The sequence below is a fragment of the Parasteatoda tepidariorum genome, chromosome 8 (genome assembly GCF_982258835.1).
Source record: "Parasteatoda tepidariorum strain Cologne lab strain chromosome 8, Ptep-v5.0, whole genome shotgun sequence".
Taxonomy (NCBI): domain Eukaryota; kingdom Metazoa; phylum Arthropoda; class Arachnida; order Araneae; family Theridiidae; genus Parasteatoda; species Parasteatoda tepidariorum.
The window spans coordinates 108,230,861-108,252,907 of record NC_141762.1 but is presented as its reverse complement, the minus strand read 5'-3'; the positions used below and the strand labels follow the sequence as shown (position 1 = coordinate 108,252,907).

At 28.3% G+C, this 22,047-nt stretch overlaps 1 protein-coding gene across 12 annotated transcripts in view; it reads right to left on the bottom strand.

Annotated features, from left to right (window-relative positions):
- The window catches only part of LOC147806664 (STAM-binding protein-like), a 42,933-nt gene that overhangs the window by 12,928 nt on the left and 7,958 nt on the right, over positions 1-22,047 (bottom strand). For 4 of the 12 annotated variants that reach the window (XM_087149278.1, XM_087149281.1, XM_087149279.1 and 1 more), the window contains exons 4-7: positions 15,131-15,325; positions 14,872-15,018; positions 7,372-7,436; positions 3,826-3,968 (exon numbers count right to left, since the gene is read on the bottom strand). In XM_087149278.1, coding sequence (XP_087005404.1) covers positions 3,887-3,968; positions 7,372-7,436; positions 14,872-15,018; positions 15,131-15,325 — 489 coding nt within the window. In that variant the 3' untranslated portion in view covers positions 3,826-3,886. Of the gene's footprint in view, positions 1-3,825; positions 3,969-7,371; positions 7,437-10,384; positions 10,584-10,905; positions 12,941-14,871; positions 15,019-15,130; positions 15,326-22,047 lie in introns of those variants that run through there. The other 8 variants (XM_087149276.1, XM_087149282.1, XM_087149277.1 and 5 more) reach the window with 6 other exon arrangements.

Here is a 22,047-nt window from a genome sequence, read left to right as displayed (position 1 = left end):
GAATCACGACATTGGATTTTAAACTCTTGTGAATACGAATCGCTACATAGGTTTTTAAAAAGGCGTAAATACAAATCACGATAGCGGATTTTAAATCTCGTAAATAAGAATCGCAACATGCAACTTTTAAATCACGTAAATACGAAAAGCTATGCTTGATATTAAAATCGCGTGAATAAGAATCGAGATATTAGCAGATTCCAGGCTTGCGACTTCTAAAAGACTTGTCTGAAGCAGCGTCGTTTGAATTACGAAAATACGAGCTGTCTGGCTGCCTGGTAAAAATGCGGAAAATATCATCTGCGCGTAAAAGCGGAGAAAATAGCTAAAATAAGTAAAAATGCGGAAAGGGTTGGTAGCTTTGTAGTTTGAATTTTCTGTTTACCTTTGAAAATCGGAAATAAAAATAATTATTATATTTCAGTGGCTGAATTTTCAGAAAAAGCGAAATATTTATTTTAAAAAAAAAGCGAAATTTTAAGAGAATCGGAGTTTTTGATAAGAAAGGCAGAAATTCGAGAGACAAAAGTGAAAAAAAGCGGAAATCAGCTAAAAAGCGGAAAAATCTCATCCCTGCAGATAAAAATGTTTATTGATCATTGATAACATAATTATTTCATTTTACATTTGTTTTTTTATTAGTATTCAATATGACAAAAAATTAAATTGCTTAATTTAATTTGTCGAATTTCGGTTACATATGTTTTTATAATATAATTTGCTTTTTGTCTGATTGAAACTCAAATATTTTGTCAGTTGACAGTATTGTAGTTAGTTGGGCAACTACTTGCAATGGGTTTTGCTTTTGAAATATTATTCAGCATCAACTTAATTAATATTACATGTTTTAATTTGTTTGCCATATTTTGAAGTTCTTTTTCATTAGGTTTTAATTGTTTTCAGTTTAAAATTTAAATTACTGGGGGGGAAGAGAGATGAAGCACCCTATAGGAAGTGCCTGGCATCTATAAGATCAACAATGATTTGACTTAGTAGGGGTAAAAATGTACTTGAGGGTGCCCCTTGGCGAAATTGGTGACTTATGTTTGGCGCCATTCCTGTTTGCGCAAAACACCGTGGTAACAGGAATGGCTGCCAAAATATAATGATATTTCAATAAAACATTGGAAAATTTGAACAAAACATCAACTAAAACTTTATAAAATTGCAATGAACCCGATATGAGCAAAATTAATAAACCCAAGAAAATGCATTTCGAATCAAAACAAAAATTAATGGAGTAAGCACAGAAAGAAAAGGAAAAAAAAACAGCTCATTTCTTCTTTAAGCTTGAATATCTTCAGATTTAGGTGCACCGAATTCTCTAATAACAGTTAGATACTGTCCAAATTTATCACGAATAGAATCTGTGTACCTCCATCGCCACATAAATTCAGCGAAATACGAATCAAAAATTGCGTCTGTGGTACTGGACTGACGATGACATTTTTTTCTAAAGTCCCTTTTTACGGCTGCCCACATACCTTTGATCTAATTGACCAGAAGAAAAAGTAACCTTACCAGCCGGTATCCCACTTAGAACTAACGGACCTCTGAAATCACATATACAGTTGAACATTTAAAAATAATGCTAAAATCTAAATCAATCAGAAGCATGATTGGGCTTCAACATCGCCCAGTTTGGTGATCAACCGCAATTACAACTTGGCGAGAATCAAGGGGCACCCTCAAATATAATCAACCCGAGTTGGGCTCTGCCACAAATGCTTTGAATACAGAGATTAATCTTCTTCTAATCTCCTATAGTAATTTGTTAAATAATATTGCTTCCTCGCTTTATATAAGTTTATATTATTGTTTGTAGTAAAATTGCTTAATATAAGTTTATAATGCTGATAACAAGGACCTCTGACATATTACAATCCTAACATATTCTCTCTATGTGATGTTGGTACAGAAAAATTGCCAGCTAATCTCCAGGAAAACGATTTTAATTTTGTTCACGAAGCGAACAAAAATGTAATTGCATAGCAGTTATCGGGGGTTGGCGAGCGGTTGCGAGCAGGGGGTGGAACCTTCTAGTATATATACATACATAAATCAGAGATGGGCATTTGTCATTCAGAATAATGAATAAAGAATGATGAATAATTATTCAAAATCTGAATAATGAATAAAGATTTATTCATTAGCCAGAAATATTTTGAATAAAGAATAAATCATTCATTATTCTTTATTCAGTATCCTTTATTTATTAGTCACGAATAACTGAATAATTTCACTGGTCAACAAAAATGGGCATGGAATACTCTAATTGACTATGATTATGACAACTACAAATAAAACGTTAATCCTTTTCAAGTATATTTATATAATGTTTGAGGAAATTTACTTTTGTCTAACATAATGCATACTTTTGAAAAATGGTTACATAGTAAAAAAGCGTTTAATTTTTTAAGTTAAAATTTTATTTAAAAACTTAAAATAAGATTATCGTTTGCTTTCAAAATCTACAAGAAATTGTGTTTTATAGATTTTAGAACAAAATTTTAAAATGAACTTAAGTAACTAAACTGTTATAAACTTACATTTTAGCACAACTAAGAATGTTACGCTGGAGTAAGTTAAAATAACATAAAAATAAATATTCATATTTGTCTTACTTTTATAGTTAAATTCCTAAAATAAGATGTTTAAGAGCAAACGATGCTTTGCATCTCGTTATAGACAAAGACATATCGATTGCATTTTTCGCTGGTTATTCAAAATTTTATTCAGAAAAATTAGTCATGACTAATGAGTTTATTCATGAATCATTTTTCAAAAATTTTTATACATTTGTATCATGAATGATGAATAATGTCTAAATTTTCATATGAATAATCATTCAGAATAAATTTATTCTGAATAAATTTAGTCATGAATAAAATTTTCGTGAATGATGCCCATCACTGATATAAATATCTATTATTAGTATGTGCGTGCAAGGTCACCTAAAAAGTTTTTGTGCGGTTCTCAGAGGTGGCGCTAGAGTATATTTTATTTCGGTGATGTGGATACTTTTTGTTTGCTGTTATGCTGCCAGTACTTGAAAGATAAAGTGTGTTTTGCCTCTACAGGATTGAAAATTAATGTTCAAAAAATGGACAATAAAAAGGTTAATTTACAACATGCAATGTTCGATGAATTTCAGAAATGTGTGACTACACACGAGAACAATTTGGCTGTTTATTTAAGCAGTGATTCTACATTACAAACTGTGCAAAATGGTTCGATAAATTTTGGCAGGGTGCTTTTATACTAGAAGTTAAATCAAGATTGGGACAACCACTGGAGATTTATGCTAGTAATGTGAGGGCTATAGAGGAAGAAAACTGAAAAAGTTCCCTGCAACTGAGTATATTGAAAGAATCTTAACATTCATAACTCAATCATCATCCTACATAAAATAAGTTTTAATCACGTAATAGCATGATATAAAAAATAGAATAAAACAACATTCAGCACTTAAGAACAGTGAAAAAAAGAGGGTGAAGATCGAGAACCTGGTTGCAAAAGCTGGGCAACTCTTTAAATTTAAGGCACATTGAGAAGACTAATTAAATAATTCATTTTAACCAACTACAGCATGGTAAATGATTGCAACAGGCTACGGTTGATGAGCGTAAGCGATAACCATGCATTTTTGGGGAATGCATGTTAAGCCACCTTTCTTAGTTACATACCTATTTTATGAGCCAATTAAGGGAAGCATAAAAACATGAAAAGGCAAGTTTTTTCAACTTAGAATGTTAATGAACCCTTTAATTTAAAAAGTGTATCATAAATCTTTTTTAGTGTTTGAATTGGTACTTAAAAACTTACCTTAAATTCATTAAAATGATGATATTTTCCGTCAAACCAAGATTGAAAAGTATGCAGAGTTTCAAGATGGGAAGATAATGAATCCTTGTGTAAGTCTTTGGCTTTCCGGTCTAGATTCTGAGCGATCAGTGGAAGATTTTGATCTATATAAGAAAAATAAATATATAAGTCAATAATAAACAAAAATATTTTTGTCTTCATAAAACAAGTTCTGATATTAGTTTTTTTTTTTTTTTTTTCAAATCTTAACACAAAAAGAAGACAGAGCATTTTGCTTTTATAACAATTTGGTTAAACCAGAATGGATTTTCAACTTAATGACCTCATAAAAATGTCTGTTTAAAAGCATAACTGTCAATTTTAACCTAGAAAGATAACGAAAGGTCTTATAAATAGTGTTTACATTTTTATTTAAAAAAAGTATTGCTTAGATAAGAATTTCATATAAGATAACACTTAAAAAATTTTAGATTATAAATTTTAAATTGTTTTAAAAAATTTTATAAATTCCTAGATAAACAAATGCAGCTTGCTTTATTTTCCTCTTTAATTGTTAAATATTTAAAAGAGAAAAGTTCAATTAAAAAAGTTTCACAAATTTTATTTAAGGAAAATACTGCATCAGAAAATTTCTGCTTAGTATCTATTAAAATTGAGTAGAGAGAGTAGTAGTAGTCCTTTATTCAATTAAAATTGCAGAATACAGCTGAAATCTGAAGAATAGAGAGATAAGAAAAAATATAATAATAGAGAGATAAATAAAAGTAAAAGTTTCTATGATTTCCTTTAAGAATAAACCTTGTCTAATACACTGGTGCGCAAAACTTAAGCAACAAGTGGTTTTACGGTCACAGCTCCCCAACAAAGTATAAGATAGCCATGAAATTGCAGTATAATATGCACGTAATTCAGTAGAAAGATTATTTGTATGCAAATTTTAGAAATAAAACTTTGTAGGTGATGTAAGTGTACGTAAACCTTGTAGGTCAGAGCGCGCAGGTCAAAGCTGTGATAAAAGGATGAAGAGCACCGTAGTTAAAGACATTCGCTGCAAGTGCAAGTGATTTGTTTTGTGAAACATGTCTTCAAGAAATCATTTAGACGACTTTACTCGAGGAAGAATGATTGGGAAGCTTGAGGACCAGTAGAACACAGTGCTACCAGTGTCGCCGAAGAGTTCGGGATCAACAAAAGTGTTGTTTCTAGTGCTTGGAATGCCTTTAAAACTACTGGTACAGCCCAAATAAAGCCTTTTTCTGTTCCATGCCCTACTTTAAGCTTTATATTCATTTCTGAGCCATTATTCTTTTACCATCGTTTAAGTACAAAATAATGTACATCATATTCAAATTTCATGTCAATCGGATGATTTCTCATAGAGTTATGACAAAAAACGCACTTGTTGCTTAATTTTTGCACACCAGTGTATATATAGTAACAATTATTGCTATAGGGAGATTTTTTTTACACTAATGGCAGTAATCCATTAATAAAAGATAACATATGTCATTTAGTCAAACAAATTTATTCTAGTTATTTGCTAAGGCCTTTCTGATCCTCTTTTATATAGAATGCGAATTTCTTTCAAATCTTTCTTTTGATAATTCATGAGAATAAGCTGAAGTTTTAACCTTTTGTTCAATATTTTCTGTTCAATACTTATTTTATCTTTTTGAACCTATTCCATTGAATAAAGTTTAGTTTAGGATTCCTATGGGACAAGCCTTAAAAGTAATTTTGCTTTAACTATGCATAAATGCTGGTCCTTAATTAATATGCTATTGCTGTTTCATTTAAATTGCATTTAAGAAAAAGCTATGTGCAGTGCATACAAAATAAATGAAATATCCTGAATATCTTATCTAATGACCATATTTTCATCACTAGAACCAAATCCTAATAGTTCGAGGGGATGATCTCAGTTATACTAATTAGTTAGTGCAGATGACAATTTAGGTTATGAAACCAAACACTAATACAAAAATGTACCTCCTGTGAATAAAAACACTCTTTTTTACAATTGATTTGGATTCTGACATTCAGAATATAGGGGGAAGCCACAATCTAGAAAATATGGTCCCAATAGTTTTGGCATGCAAACAGTCCAAAGTTTGGGGCTTGGTCCAAGTCAGGAGAGCGATCCAATGTTAATTCTGCTTTTTGGGCATTTCGCCATATCTCGAGAATTTTTTTAAGCAAATTGAAAGATTTTTGCACACACTAATAAATTTGTTTATCCAAAGATAACTTCAGGCAAAAAATAATTTTTTTGTCTTCTTTCATTATTTTATTTAATAAGAGTTGAAAAATTTTGAAGTGTAAGGTATATAAGATAAACATTATAAGATATATAGGATATACAAATTTTTACATCATTTAAAAAAATTTAATTCTTGATAAAATACCAAATTTGAATGAAATTGGTCAAATATAGAAATTCAAATAAAAGACTTCATTCTATTTCTCGGGAACTATTTAACTGATTTTGTTCAAAGTTTGTATGTTTCTATATACAGTCTTTAAAGAGAAAAAAAAAATTATTTGTATACCGCACAATTCGAAATGTTTTCAAATATTATTAAGTAAAATAATAAAAAAAAACAATTAATAAGGGATAAAATTATTTTTTGCAAGAAGTCACCACTGGATAGACCAATTCCATAATTGTGTGCAAAAATTTTTCCATTCACTTAAGAAATTCTCAAAACATTCCAAACTAAGCAAAAAGTAAAATTAACATTAAAGGGTCCACAATTTTGACCGCTTTCCTGAACATTATTCTCAGATTACAACCACCCCCAATATTTTGAAGGCAAGGTAAAAATTTACCAAAAAAAGGTAAGTTTATTCAGAGAAAGTATGTTTTGTGTCTAGTTTCGTAACTAAAAAATCATCTACATTAATTAATTGACATATTTGAAGTTACTTCCTTGAACCATTATTGGAGCAGACTGTCACATACACAAGCAACAATCAAACGCTTTCATTTCCAGTCCGACACATGCACTTTCTCGTTAACTCCCGACCATCCCATATTTGTGAGAGTGTTTTGGAATGTTTTAAAAACTATAATTTTAGGAACAGAATAGCATTGCATCTACATAGGATTTGAAATACAAATAGATTTGAACTTGTTCCATTGGGAAAGGATTGAGTTTTAGTCAATGAAAATCCAATCATTACATTAAAGTAATACAGGATATTTCGTTTATTATTTTGCATTAGTTCTGAGCACAAATAAGCTCACTGTATTTGATAAATAATTTCTAGAAAACTATATCAATAAATACTTTTCAAAACAATATTTTCATTTTCTTTATTATTGAAATCGATAAAAAGTCAACATTTCCAGAGCAATTCAACATATTTATTCTCAAGACAAAAATACTTTTTATAAAATTATTATTTGAAATTGTCTTAAGCAACATTTTACATCATGTCAATCAATATAATTATTATGTCAAAATTTTTGAAAGTTAATCAAATAGTAATTAAATAACAATTTAAAAATTTATTATTTTAAATTAAAATGTTTATTTATATTACCTAAATTTTTCAAAAAAAAGCTGGACTTGCTCTTCCTCATCACCACTCTCGTTTGTGTCAGATACCTGTAACATTTTAATTTGGTAATCAATCAGATATCAAAATTTTAAAACTAACATTCATACTACTATTCTAAAAGTATTTTTGTTAAATTTCCACCAGAAAATTTTTTATTATTTTCATTTCACGGATTTAATTAAGGCAAATAACACTGCAGATAACAATATGCAGTGGTTCTTAGATAGCTGTGCATGAATAAAATTAATATTGTAACATTCCAAAAGTAAAGAAATATCAGAAAATATCTTTTTTCTTCCTTCTTAAATTGTAATTAGAAGTATCTACAATTCTTTTTCATCAATTAATAGCACTTTTAAATGTAATAAACATGTTTTAATTTCAAGTTTTTAATTTTTGTGACCAATGACATGATTGTGGCAATGTGGTCAAAACCGTGAACAGGTCACCTTTAGTTCCCAGACAAGCTGGTACCCATCGATCTGAAGCTGGGTGGGGTTTAAGACATCACTGGGGATCGAGCCCCAGTTCTTCATAATGACAGTTCAATGAAACTTAACACTTAATATTTTTACATTTTGTATATTATTAAATCAGCATTTTTTTTTTTTTTTTTGCTGAAATCTATTTACTATAAAATAATAAAACTAAACAAATTGAATACCTTAAAAATTCGAGGAGTTCTTAAAAATAAAAATTTGATCTACTTATGGGGATGAAGGTGTGTAAATAACTGAACCATTCCATAACTATGGATTTTTGTATGCTGATCAACTTATGGTAAGCAGACATTTTTTCTTTTTGACAACAGCTGAAAAAAGCTAAAAGCAATTTTTAAAAAAAAAATTTTTTAATTGTCCAGACATTGAATGTTAATTTAAGATAAAGCATTAACATTTATGATTATACTTTTTTGTTAACTTGACCTAAGAGCCACTTTTAGGAGATCGCGACCTGCATATATTAAGGGGGCTTGTTTGAATAATTTTTTTAAAAAATAGCTTTGAATAGTTTTTAAAAAGTGTTTCACTACAATAATAACTACAGATATATTGTTTTACAACATCTTTGCTTGGTTTTTACAAATGAATAACTTTAAAGCATTTACAAAATTTTAGTATTCTTTAAAAAACAAAATTTATTTTTTTTTAAATTGCATCAAAATTTTAATTAAGATCCTTCTTTTTAACTCCCTGAATAAAATTGAATTCCACCAAACATAAAATTGTACCTTTAATCTTCTTTTGTTTAAATTTTGAAATCATTTTTCAAATATAGTGTACGTGAATAATTTTATATCATTTTGAAAAGAAAAAGAAAACTATTTTCTTAGCTTTTCCATTTTAAAAATAAATAAAAGAAAGAAATAAGCTTTTTTTTGATAAGAAACTCTCAGTAGCACCCTACATCATAAGGAAATTTTCTGTCCCAATACTAATTTCTAAATCAATGTTACTTTAGAATTTAGATGTCAAAAAATCTAACATTTTTAATTCATCATTGATAAATAAAATTATAAAATTGAAGTTTTTAGGCATGAAGTTGAAATTTAAAATAAAATTTATATAAAGATGACTGTTCTATAATTTTGCATTCACTCTTCAAAAAGTCATTTATTGACTAATGTTTAAGAGAACTTCATCATTCATATTTTAATATATATTTTATAATAATTTTTAACACATTTAAGAGCATGCTCTAAAATCTTTTTTACAAAAGGAAGTACTAGTTTAAATTTCGTTATGAAAATTTTATTTTATTTCACACATAATTTTCCTAAATAATTAGTAAGATACAAAAAAAATCAGATTTATAGTTTTCAAGTGCCGATTGTTAAAGTTCTATTATTTTAACGAAAAGAGTATTTCCTCTTTTCTGCTACAATCAAGAAAATTTCCTGTTGAATACTTTTTTTATAAAAAAATTATACTTTTTAAATAGAGTCACAGCAATTTCAGCCTTTGGCAGTTCTATAATATCGTCTTGAAATACTTAGTAAATGTATACATTATTTCCCTTAATTTCTTTTTTTTTTTTTTTAATCTTAAAAGGATATATTTGTCCCCTTCCTTCGTTTCCTTACAAACATACAACTTTTAGGAATTAAAGTTTCAATATTTTAAAGAGCAACTTCTTTCATTATTTGCCTCATAGAGCAAATTAATAAGAAATAACCATTATGATTCATCTAAGCAATATTATGTAAAACTTTTTTTTGACCTCACCAATGAGAAGTGAGATTAAAAAATAAACATTTTCAAAAAAGCTTGTCTCCTCTGTCTCATAGGATTACGATGTATACAGTTTAAAGTAAAAGGTCAAAATTCATATGAAAAATAAATTTAAAAATTATATTTAAATATTAAAAAAATGGGATTTTTTCAAAAAAGTAACTTAATATGTTTATAAAACGTAAAAAGTAATGTAATAAGTAACATAATATGTTAAGCAAATGTTGATCACATGAAAAATTTAGACAATTCAAAGTCTCTAAGTCTTAATTAGGATTGTATAATTTTCACTGTTTGAGTTGTTAGTGCTTACAAACCCAGATTTCTTGCAACAGTATGTAAGGATATTTAAGTTACCCTTTTAAAATTAATAACTCAACAATAGAAAAAAAAATTTTAAATCATGGTTGAAAAATTTTCTAGAATGCTTTAAAAAAAGATTTTTTTGTTGGTCACAAAAAGTTTATAATATCAGTAAAAATTTTACCTCTGCTTTTATAAAGTTAAATCTTTTTTCCGATTTCATTTATTTATTTATTTATTTTTGAGAAAAAGAGCAGCAAACAGTTTTTAAAAAAATTATTTGTGGTTAAAATTAGTACTCTCACATTATTTATTTTAATTTTTACCTGAAAAACCTATATATATGGATAATGATTAGTCTAGAAGCTACTTAAAAATCACAGTATAGAAAATGAATACGATTTTCAACACACCAAAAACATAAATCCATTTGTTTAAAAGAGAAATGTTAAGAATATAACCAAAAGTTAAATCAATCCAGTGTATAGTCGATCAGATACACGAGAACTTTTAAGGCATTTCTATACTTTGCCACAAAATCATCTGGACTATCACAGCACCATGGAATACCAAGGCCATTTAAGTCTGATTGAATAGAATTTTAAAAAAATCAGAGGATCCGGAAAAAAATTCTGGTATACATTCATCTGGTGTCCATTCCTGTGAAAGAATAAAAAGTTTGAATAAGAAACTTTATTGCAGTGGAAACTTAGCGAAAAATGTAATGACTATAATCATATAATTTTTCTTTAATCCCACAACAGAGAAGATTAATTCTTAATGATACATTTAGTTAGAGTGTCTACCAAGAGGTCAGTAAGTCAACATTTAAAACTTCCTCAACTCTAATATGCACATACACCAAGGGTTTATTTACTCATAAAATAATCTAAGTATATAACTGAACACACATTTATTACATCAAAACTAGCAATATATGTGTTTTTATCTCAGTTTTCTGGTATAATCTTTTTTCTTCAAATTTTTGTATCTTTTATCTTAATCTAAAGATAATGTTCTTTAAAAGGTTATTTTTAGACAGAAATAAAAATTCACTTCTTCCTACTGTCTTTTCTTTATCAATGATTACTACATTCAAAGGGTTTTCAACTATCCACCTATCATTATTTTGTCTAATCTTCCAACCTGATTTAAGTAATTAAATAAAAAACAGAATTCACAGTATTGTTGCTTCATAATTATTACAAAATGAGAAAAACACAGGAGGGTCTTGTTTTATAAATTACTAAAAAAAGAGAGGTTGATTCTACGAAACACAGTAATTCGATGTTGTAAATCTGTTTATCAAAAAATTATTTCATGAGACACATTTGAAAGTAAAAAAAAAATCTTTGAAAAAAGTGGATAATTTATTCGTTTTTAGAATTATATATTTTCTTTGCAAAATTTATGTAACCTCAAAATCTTCATTTCGTTAAAAATGTTATGCTTCTTTTCAAAATTTAGTCTCTGAAACAGATAGTTTTTTAATAAAATTCTATGACCTATAAACAACATCCCCTCTCGTTTTCCTCGAGCAACATGGATAATATTTCATTGGGAGAGGGCAGATAAAAATAAGATAGCTTTTTAAAAATAAATGACAAAAGTTCTTTAAATTATAATTCAAAATATGTAACTTAAATTATGGTTACACATAAATAAAATTTGTCACACAGTTCCATTCGTTTATTTTCTTCATTTATTTACTAAAATTGAGGTATCAAACAAAATCTCATAGTTTGATGCACCATTGTTTAAATTTTTAAAATAACAGCTACAAGAAAAGTAGTTTACATTTTACGTTTACTTTCAATAAAGGAAATCATTGGAATAACTTTTGTGTGATAAATGATTTGTAACTGAAAATCTGAAAATGTGTATATTAAAGAAAAGTCCATGCTATGAAGCAAAAATAGATTAATTGTCCACCAATTAATTAATAGTGAATAAATATTTTTGAAAATCATTTATCAATTTTTTTTAAAATCATTTTAGTTCAATACCTTTTGAAAACAATAGCATGATTCTATGCACACATAATATTTATTTTTTGCTGGTAAAAAACTGATCCAAGTGATACTTAATTTTCTTATTTGAACTAAAGGTTTAATCATCTAAAACATTTTGTAGAGACTGGAACATTATTGTACACAATCCATTTCATGTTCCTAGTGATGATGCACTTAAAAATGGATGATTTTCTTCATGTTTGAGAAACAAATTTCAGGTGTCAATGCGATGGCAAAAACTAATTTCCAAGAAAACATGAAAAACCCGTATGTCAAGCCTTGGGATAATTCTATAGGCTTTTCAAATCAATCATGAACAGTCAATTTCAAAAAATGTAATCTTTCAGCAATCTCACAAGTTGTTATTCAGTGGTTTGCATCAATTAATGTCTTTTATTGTGCATTCATCAGCTTAAACTGGCAAAAGGGACCTCTTCCTGCATCTTAATAAAAATTTTGCCGAATAAAAATATTGCAAACTAGCCTTGGCACTGGTGTAATGCCAAAAAATCTTCTCCATACATATTGGATAAATTTTTTCATACTCAAACAGTATTTTTTTTCCATAATAAAAAATTTAAATATACAGACAATTTTGCTTTTCACTTCCCGCACTTGTAAGGGCACCAACCAAAAACTACTGAGTCAAATTAATCGAACTTTCTCACAAGGAAGAGTTACTATCTCCGGCTGTTAAAATATATAATGATTATGGGGTTTAGGTGTAAAGTTGTTGTGAAAAAACATAATTAAAATTCAGTCCCCTGTTCGGTGTCTGACTTATCAGAAGGCCTGAGGGGCCCAAGCCTATAGCCCTCATATTTCTAGGCCCACCCTAAATGATACAAGTAATTCCTTTCTGTGTTTTTTTGTAAGAATTGTCCATTAAAGTTATGAGTTAACACAAAATTGAAATATATATAATCTCAAATTTACTAACATATTGTAATAACATAATAACAACCAGGATGTCATTGACAGGGTCCCCACATTTCTAGATCAGGCCTGCTCATGTTAGGAAAAAACAAAATTAATTTAGAAGCAACCCAATAAAATCTGTTTTGATATTCCTATTGTTTCAATACTTTATGATAACTGATTATAGACGTGTCATTACAACAATATATATTTTGCCATACCTCACTTTCAGCTCTATTGACGTACAGATTTCTTTAATTTTTTGACACCTCAAAAATTAATACAAAGTAGAGATTTTAAAATATTGACGAGCATTTCATTAAATAAATTTTTGACAGCCAGTCTTGATCTTTCATGAGGGTCACATAGAGTCTTCCAGTTAAGTCTAAAGGATCAAAACTTAGAAAATAGAAGGTATAGTTTCGGGAGGACAATAGTTATTTACTGTCAGGGGTGACCATACACCATACTAGAGGCAACACACACTGTACAAGCCTCACTTTCATTGTCATCTTTTATCCTTAAGTTCAGACTACATTGGATTTATTGGCAAGAGGTCTTGCCAGTGAATGGCACTTTCATTTTTGTTTTGCATATTATCATGGAATAAGCTATATCCATACCAAATTTAATTTATTTATATTACATATTTTTTGAGATATTTGGGAAAATGTCCTCCATCTCTTAATTTTGTCCACCAGTGTATATATATATATAAACTAAACTCAACAGCCCGACAGCCCATAGAGGGCCAAGGCCTACTGTGCCCATCTCAGTTTTCTTCAGCATTGGGCTCTGCAGGAGCAGATGTTTTCCGTTTAGGTGGTCAGCCGAAAGTGAAACTCCCAGTGTTTAGTTCCCAAGCATGCTTGGTACTCATTTATCGACCCACTGAAGGGATGAAAGGCTGAGTCGACCTTGCCCTTCCCGAGGATCGAACCAGGGACCTGTAGCACGACAACGCGAAGCGCTACCGCTCAGCCACCAGGCGTCAGCGTATATAGATATATAATACAAAAATCGTAAATACTTCTGTATTAATAAAAGCATTAAAACTCTTTTCATAAAATGTCTTTGGTAAAGAATGGGTGTAGAGATATTCTATTTTGGGTGTAGAGATATTCTATTTCTACATACCATTGAATAATAATTAGATTTATATTTCAAAGGAGTTATTTTTAGAATCTTTCCCTCTTTCACTTCCATATTAGGAAGCAATTGAATGATTTTCCTTAATGCAGAGGGTTACAAGGTAAACAAAGACTGAGGCTTTTTACCTTATTTTCTGTTAGCATATAATGCAAGAGCAATGGTTTTTGCATAACCCTTGCTGTATTATGTGTTCCATGTAAGATCTGCCGAAACTATCCAGAGTTTTGTCTACCCCCTCCCTTGTGGAGAGTGGATGTGAAATGTTATAGCCACCAGCCTACCTGTAAATAAAACTAATGAAGGAATAATTGGTTCACGACTGAATTATTTGAGCTAAACATAACCTATGATAACAGGGATGTAGCCCTGTTATTATATATATATTGATTGCCAGCTTAGTGAAAAGTATTGCAGAGTAACAATTAAATCTAGCAAGGAATTTGAATAAGTTGCAAAAAAAATATTTGCACAAACCTATAATCTAATTTGATTGAATTTAAAAAAATAAAACAACCATTTTGCAAAGGAATATTTGACTAGAAAAATTATTACAATGGTTGCTGTTAGATTTATTATATGTATATTTACTTCAAACCTCATTAGCTACTTATGACAACAGTGAATTCTAAGAATGTTTATTTTCCAGATTGGTTGTAAGATCTTTCGATGTTTTGAAAAAGAAGCAATTTTTCATGACTTTATCAAAAATAAATATTTCTGGCAATTCTAGATCTTTCTTGATCAGTGAGAATTTTGTTTCAGTAATAAGTAAGATATAATAAGGCATACTACTAGTGAAATAAAGTGAGTCACATATAAAAAATTTATAGTTTATAAAATACAAATATTAATGAAAACTACTATACTTGAAGACGTTCAATTGAAATTGGGTATTCAGCTTCTACCCATTTGTGGACACACATGTTGACACAAAAAAGATTTTGGCATCCTTCTTGCTTTATACCCATACTAAGAAATATCAGCGAAAAGCATCCTGAAGTGTGATGTGGAACCTAAAAATATTTTGAAGCAATATTTTAATAAAAATAAACATGCAATTGATTTTAACAAACAGCAAAAATAAAAGAATTAACATGTCAGCAATTGATTACTATAGATACTTACTGTAACAGCAGTGTCTTGTAGAGCATTGTTACTTGATAATGTTGAATGACTAGCTTCAATAGCAGATTCACAGATCAAATCTATCTGCCTGTCTTTTTTTAATCTAAACTTTGATTTTGAAAAATCTCTCCAGCCTCTATCAAGAACAGAAAAATCCATAATCCATGGCATAACATTCATCTGTCTTACAACAAGCTGCAAAGATTTAAAAATCACATAAAAGTCATAGAGTTGTATATAGATTATCTGAACCACTTTCAGCTGTATACTTCAACGAACCGGCACATAAATTTTTTATTTTTTATTTATGGAAGCACTTCACCTTTTAGAATAACAAGATTTAATATTGAATCATGCACCAGACTTTTACCCCATTTTTTTTTCTTTTAACAAATCCAGTAGTATTCTAACCGAGTATGTAATGAAAGTAATTAGCAAAGCATTACATTCCATATAGAATGTAGCAGTAAAACCCCTTTTTTTCCACCTAAAATTCTATTTCGTTCATTTATTAGTATAAACCCTTACACTTTAACATAGATATCAAACTCTCTAAGTCAAATTAAGAAATTTTACAGCTGAATCATTGGTTAATGAATGAAGGGGTTACAAATTAATATTTTACTATTAAAGTAGGCTGCTTTGATCTTGCATATAAAAATCATTACAGTTAAAAAATTCTTGATTTTCAGAATTTTTTAATATATATAGATTATTAAAATGATGTACCCATATAATATGAACGTTTCAACTATCTGACAGATTACTGTACAGCTATCTGTAATAAAGAAATATATATATATCAAACATTTGCTAAAGGGTTCTTTTGAACCAATAATTTTGTAATTGTAACCGCTATCTATCAGTTTTTTTTTTTTTTTTTCAATGAAACAAAGTGATTTTTTCATCATTACTGTCAGCAAGTTTGGCTTTTTTTCAAAAATTATAACTTTTTGTTTATGATTTATGACACTTAGTGTAAACTTCCAACAAAACAATTCATTTTTAAACACTACTCCAGGTTCTAAAAAGTCTCGAAATACTTTTTTAATTAAATATTTCAAAGTTACATTGACTGAGCTAGGTAAAAATAAATAAATACAAAAAATTTTTGGTATAAATCGAAACAACAAAACTTTCAGATTTTTCAGCATATCCAATTAATAAGTGCATGCTTAATCATTTTAGAAAATGAGTAAAATATTATTTGAGGGAAAATGGCTAATGTGATAAAATCACAAAAGATAGAGGGGAAAAAAACCACACCTTCAGCAAGGATCTTCTACACTGTCTAAAACTCTTCACAGACTCAAGTCAGAAAATAAATAACCTGCCAAAATATAACATAACCAGATTAAAATTGTGAATGTTGACTACAGATAACTTAATTTTATAACAGTTTTAATTTGTTAAAAGGGAACGTTGAAGTAAAGATAAAAGAAAAGCATTTTTTAAACTACAGAAAATGCTAAATAATTTATTTTTACACTGTTTTTTATGCCTTATATTTTATTTTATTCAGTTCTCACATCTAGCATGATTATAGAATGAAATGTTACTTACTTATCCTCTACGTGCCTTGGGCACTTAAGGCCTCCAGCATATCCCTCCAACGCCCCCTGTCTTTAGCAATAGATCTTGCTTCCTCCCAGCCAGATATTCCACATTATTTTAATTCGCCCCAAAACATGCGCTGGATGGTAAGTCTGGGTCTTCCTAGAATGAAACGTAACTGCAATTAATTGTGCTCTTTAAAGCTACAACTTTAATTATCAGTGACTCAAACCAATTGTCAACATTTTTCAATAATAATCATGAATATTTTTAGCAGTTATTTAATAAATATACATTTTGACAAATCTAATATTTTTTTAAAATATTGCTCAATGATATACACTACAAAAAAGACATAAAAATAGGAGTCTTAAATTTTCATTTTGTATTTAAAATAATTTAAAAGAAAGAAGATTCAGTTACCAGAACAATCATTCAACTACTCAAATGACAAAGTTAGGAAAAAGTAAAAATAAGCAATATTTTCTCATTTCTTTGAATTGACAAGGCATAGATATTCTTCATGATATGAGTCATTTGTTACATAAGGAATGGTTGTTTTTAAATATTTTCAGAAATCATTAATATATAACCTCGATTCAATAATATACAATAATTAATAAATACACCATCTCAATAATGTGAAATGTTATTTTCTAAAACCAGCACAAACAAATTTTAAAAAATTAAAAATTCACAAAATAAAAATAATCGCAACACAAAATCCGCAAAATAAAACACTTAAAATATACTTTTGAGTTTTCGCTTCTGTAGATAAAAGAATCTATTCGTGTGTTTGCCACTTAGCAAAAAGATACAATGCACAGAGTGCATTTGAATAAATAGTTTGAGGTAACCTGTGAATTCTTTCAGTCATAGGAAAGAATCGCAATAAGAATAAATGTGCATGCCTGGCTCAATAATGTTTTTTATTGTGATTTTTCAATAGTGGATTAAAAGTGTTTCACATATTTTTTTTTTTTAAATTAAAATTTTTTAAATTAGAAGGAATAAAAAAACCTTATTATTTTTTTTTTCATTTTAAAATCGTACCGTATCAGTAATAAAACTGCTGGAGAGATAAAAATTAGTTCATAGTAAGAGGTAAAATTACGTTATGGAAAATCCATGGTAATTGGTCTAACAGTTCTTCTTGTCAAAGGGAATCAATCCCTTCAACATTTGCGATGGAAGGATTCTTTCATCAAATATCTACAAATAATTTTTTCATGTCTAATTAATTAAAGAATGTTGAAGTGGCTACTGAGTCTGACCCTCTAGATTTACATTACTTTTATCAATGATAATTCAAGAACTTTATGAAATTCTACTTTCAATAGAATAGAAGGAAGTAGTTTAAGATCCTGACTAATCAACAGTTAATTAACAATAAATTGCAGCCTCTTTGATGCAAGATAAAATGTCCCTATCAGTAGACACTTGACTTCTTATCTATTAGTTATAAAGCAATTACATCCTACCACAAATTATTTTAATTATATTTTAAAGCATTTTAACCCATCATTTTATGTAAATTTATAACACTGATTTCAATACCTATGAATATAAATGAAACAATTATTTTGTTCATTGTGTATCATATTTGAATCAATTCTCTTGAATTTGAAAATGTTCATCTAATGTCCAACAGATGGCCTTCGGGTCTCAATAAGGAATTACAGAGAGTGTGTAAAATCCGTTTCCATAACCTGAAAGACAGACTGACTGTTTCTGCTATTTAGAAATTGTGTTCAACTGTCCAGCCATTTAGCTGTAAAGGCAGCATGCATTTTAAATGTGATAAATGTGGGTTGCACAAAGAATAAGAACTAAATTGAATTCAACAGAACATGCTTAGCATACTCATGATGTTGTAAATGTGCAATATACCATACATTTGTTATTAAATAATAATAAAGATTTTCTGCAAGTATTCTACTAATGAACTACTACTACCTTTGAAGAGTCACTCCACGACATGTTTAGAACATTTTTACAAAATTCACAAATATAATTATTACAAAAAATGTAGAAAACTATTGAAACTTGAAATCCAAAAATTGTAAACAGGAATGCAGTGAAATACTTCTCTAAATATGAAAAAAGAGTGAGTTTAAACTATTATTCTTTTATTTAACTTTTTTTACAAACGTATTTAAAACTTTTCTTTTAACTCTTAAGTTTACAAACACAAACAATTGATCTAAGAGAAAGTCAAAAGGGGTGTTTTAACTAATTTAAATTTCTGGGGAAAAAACTTAAATTTTTTAAGCATTATTTGCTTATCTTTAACATTTTCTAATCATACTTCACGCTCCTGAAAACATCTCTTTATATTTCTAAAAATATATTTTGATTTAAAAATTGGTTGTCATATTCAATACATCAAACAAAAAATTTTCGTTAATTTTTTATATCTACCTTAAAGATTAGCTTCACTACAGAAAAAAAGTAACTAAAGCTGAATTCAATCTAAAAAAAATGATTTCAGTGTAAAATTTTGCGATTTATGCATGTTTAGGTTCTATTATCTGATTGTTTTAACTCATTTCCGGTCAAGTTTGCGTACGAACACCATTTCAGTGAAAAAAAATTTATTAACACTGTGATGTATATTTTTTACTAATTTTATTCATTTCGAATTTTTGAAAATGTGCAATTATTCCCTTTAAGATTAAGCCTATGTTTTCATGATGGAAAAGAGTTAAAAGTTCAGTAAATAAAAAAACATATAACAAATTTCATGAAAAAATAGCTAGTGTTCAATTAAATAATTTGTCCATTGATTTGGCCCAAAAAGGTGCATACACGCCCGCGGGCCAAATACAGCCCTTCAACTACTGAAGTGCGGCCCCCGAGAGCTTCTAAACACAATTAAAAATTTTTAAAAATGGCAATTTTTAATCGCACTTTTAAGTCATCACGTTTTGACCCAATCAATTTTAATAGATTTAGTAAATGTACAAATGTATGTTTAACGTGCTTTCCTTAAGTCGATTTTATCGTAAATATAAATGATTTTTCTAAAATCAGTTACTTCCGCTTTTCTACATGATTTTGAAAATCCCGTATTTTTATTACGACGCGAGTTTCAGATCGCAAATTTAAATAATCACTTTTTGTGCACTTTATTTGAGACGATTTCATCTTAAATCTAAGTGATTTTTTATCTTTTTTTGCAATCCTTTCTTTTTTTTCAACAATTTTTTTTTTTTTTTTTGGCAGTCATTGATATGCGTTCCAACGTATTATAAAAAATTCCAATTATTCTATTATGACAGGCAAATTTTAAATCATGCATTTGACACGCTTTATTCGTGCTGAGTTCAGCATAAATATATTTTTCCCCAATTATTTCTATACTTTTCCACATAATTTTGACGATCCCTTTATTTAACTATGATGTTATTACGACACGTGATTGTTAATCGCGCAATTAAATAATCACTTTTTGATACGCTATTTCGGTACAATTTTATCGTAAATCCTAGTTATTTTTCCCTCGTTTTTATTTCCTCAACGTGATGAATTGTGATTTGATCAAAAACTAAATATTCGGCAAAAAAAAGAGGAAAAAATCGACTGAATGCCGTACACTTGGGGTCAAATAGCAAAATCTTTAAGCAGGATAGCAACACTGAAACTAAAATTTCAATGCTCAGAATAATATTTCCTGGAAAAACGGATTCATAAATTAACACTAAAAAATAAGGTCAATCAAGAACGTTTTTGAAAATGTTGAAAAGCGAAACATAGAACATAAAAATCAATCTTAATTTTTGATAAATTTTTTTAAAGCTGAACATCTCAGTTTTTCATTTACCAGAAAAAGTCAAGAAAAATAAATTAAGTCAACAGAAATGCTATTAAAAATTACTGCGTTATAATGAAAACGTCTAAAAAAAGTTTTTTTTTATTTAAAGAAAATAAAAAGATAGAAAAAACGTTCTTAATTTTTTAAATGAAAATCTTATGCCGAAAATCTCAATTTAAAATTTTGTCATTGCCATAATTTTAGAATAAAAAATATTGCTATAAAATAAATTTTACTAGTAACCTTATTTTTAAAAAAAATGCTGAGTCATAATAAAAATGCCTAAAAAAAGAAAAACAGAAGAAACAAATTTTTCTTAGTTCTTGAAACAAAACTTTAATACTGAAAATCACACTTTTCTATATTACGGGTTATTTATATTACAGTACAGGAAAAGAGTGATAATAAATTAATAGTATGAGACCTTCTAAGAAAATGCTGTGTTATAATAAACACAGCAAAAAATGGAAGAAAAAAATATCCTTCTCAATTCTCAAAGTATCGAAAAAATGACAAACTTGACTTGTCTGATTATAATTTTTTTTTTTTTAAAAAAGTAATATCTATAAAAATTCAAAGATAAAAAATACTTAGAAAAATACATTTCTAAAAAAATTCTGCCGAATATTTGACTGATCATTCAACCAACTGAATTTTTCACAGAAGGGCCAAATACTCGTTACATTCCTCCCTAATTTAAATGCAATGTTATTGCAACTTGAGAAATTCATAAAATGGCAGAAAATGTGAATTTTTAAACTGCTCACTGTTTGTAGTTTAGATTTCAATTTTTTGCTGCTTAAGTGATCTTTTTCGATAAAAAAAAGGAAAATGTTTACAATATAAAAAAATCTAATAATTAATAAAACAAAATAATAAAGTTCATTACAAAATAAGCATTGAATTTTATTTTGAACTATCACAGTTTTGTTTTTATTTGAGGCTTTTGTTTAAAACCTATAAATTTTCTTTAATTAAAATATTTAATTTGAATTTATATTACTTAATTATGACTAAACTTTTTCCTACTTTCATTCTGTGGGCATTGCAGTTTTTTCTTATTTATTAGAATTTAATTCTAAAATAAATTTTCGTATTGCATGATATGATAAAAAAAACATTTCTTTTTTTCAATGTTTATTTATTTTGATAAATCTATTGTTCATATGATAAAAATAGTAGGGGTTTTTTTTGTAAAAAAAAAGTATAAGTTTCTTTATTTTTGAATGAGTCATTATACTACTAAGTTATTGATATTACTAAGTTTATTGATAAAAAAATGGAATGCTAATGTTTAAATAAATATTACTACATTTGTCATTAACATGTCTAAATACATGTGCGGCCCTTCGTTAGCCAACCTGCTGTGCAAGTTGCCCTTCACTCAAAAAGGTTGTACACCCCTAACTTAAATGAACAACAATTAATCTGAAACATAAATATTAATTCCAAGGAACGATGGAATATGGTGCAGTTTGAACTCTAAACCAATTTAAACAGTACATTTGAAGATGCATTAGACTACCTTTATAATGCAAACTTTGGAACA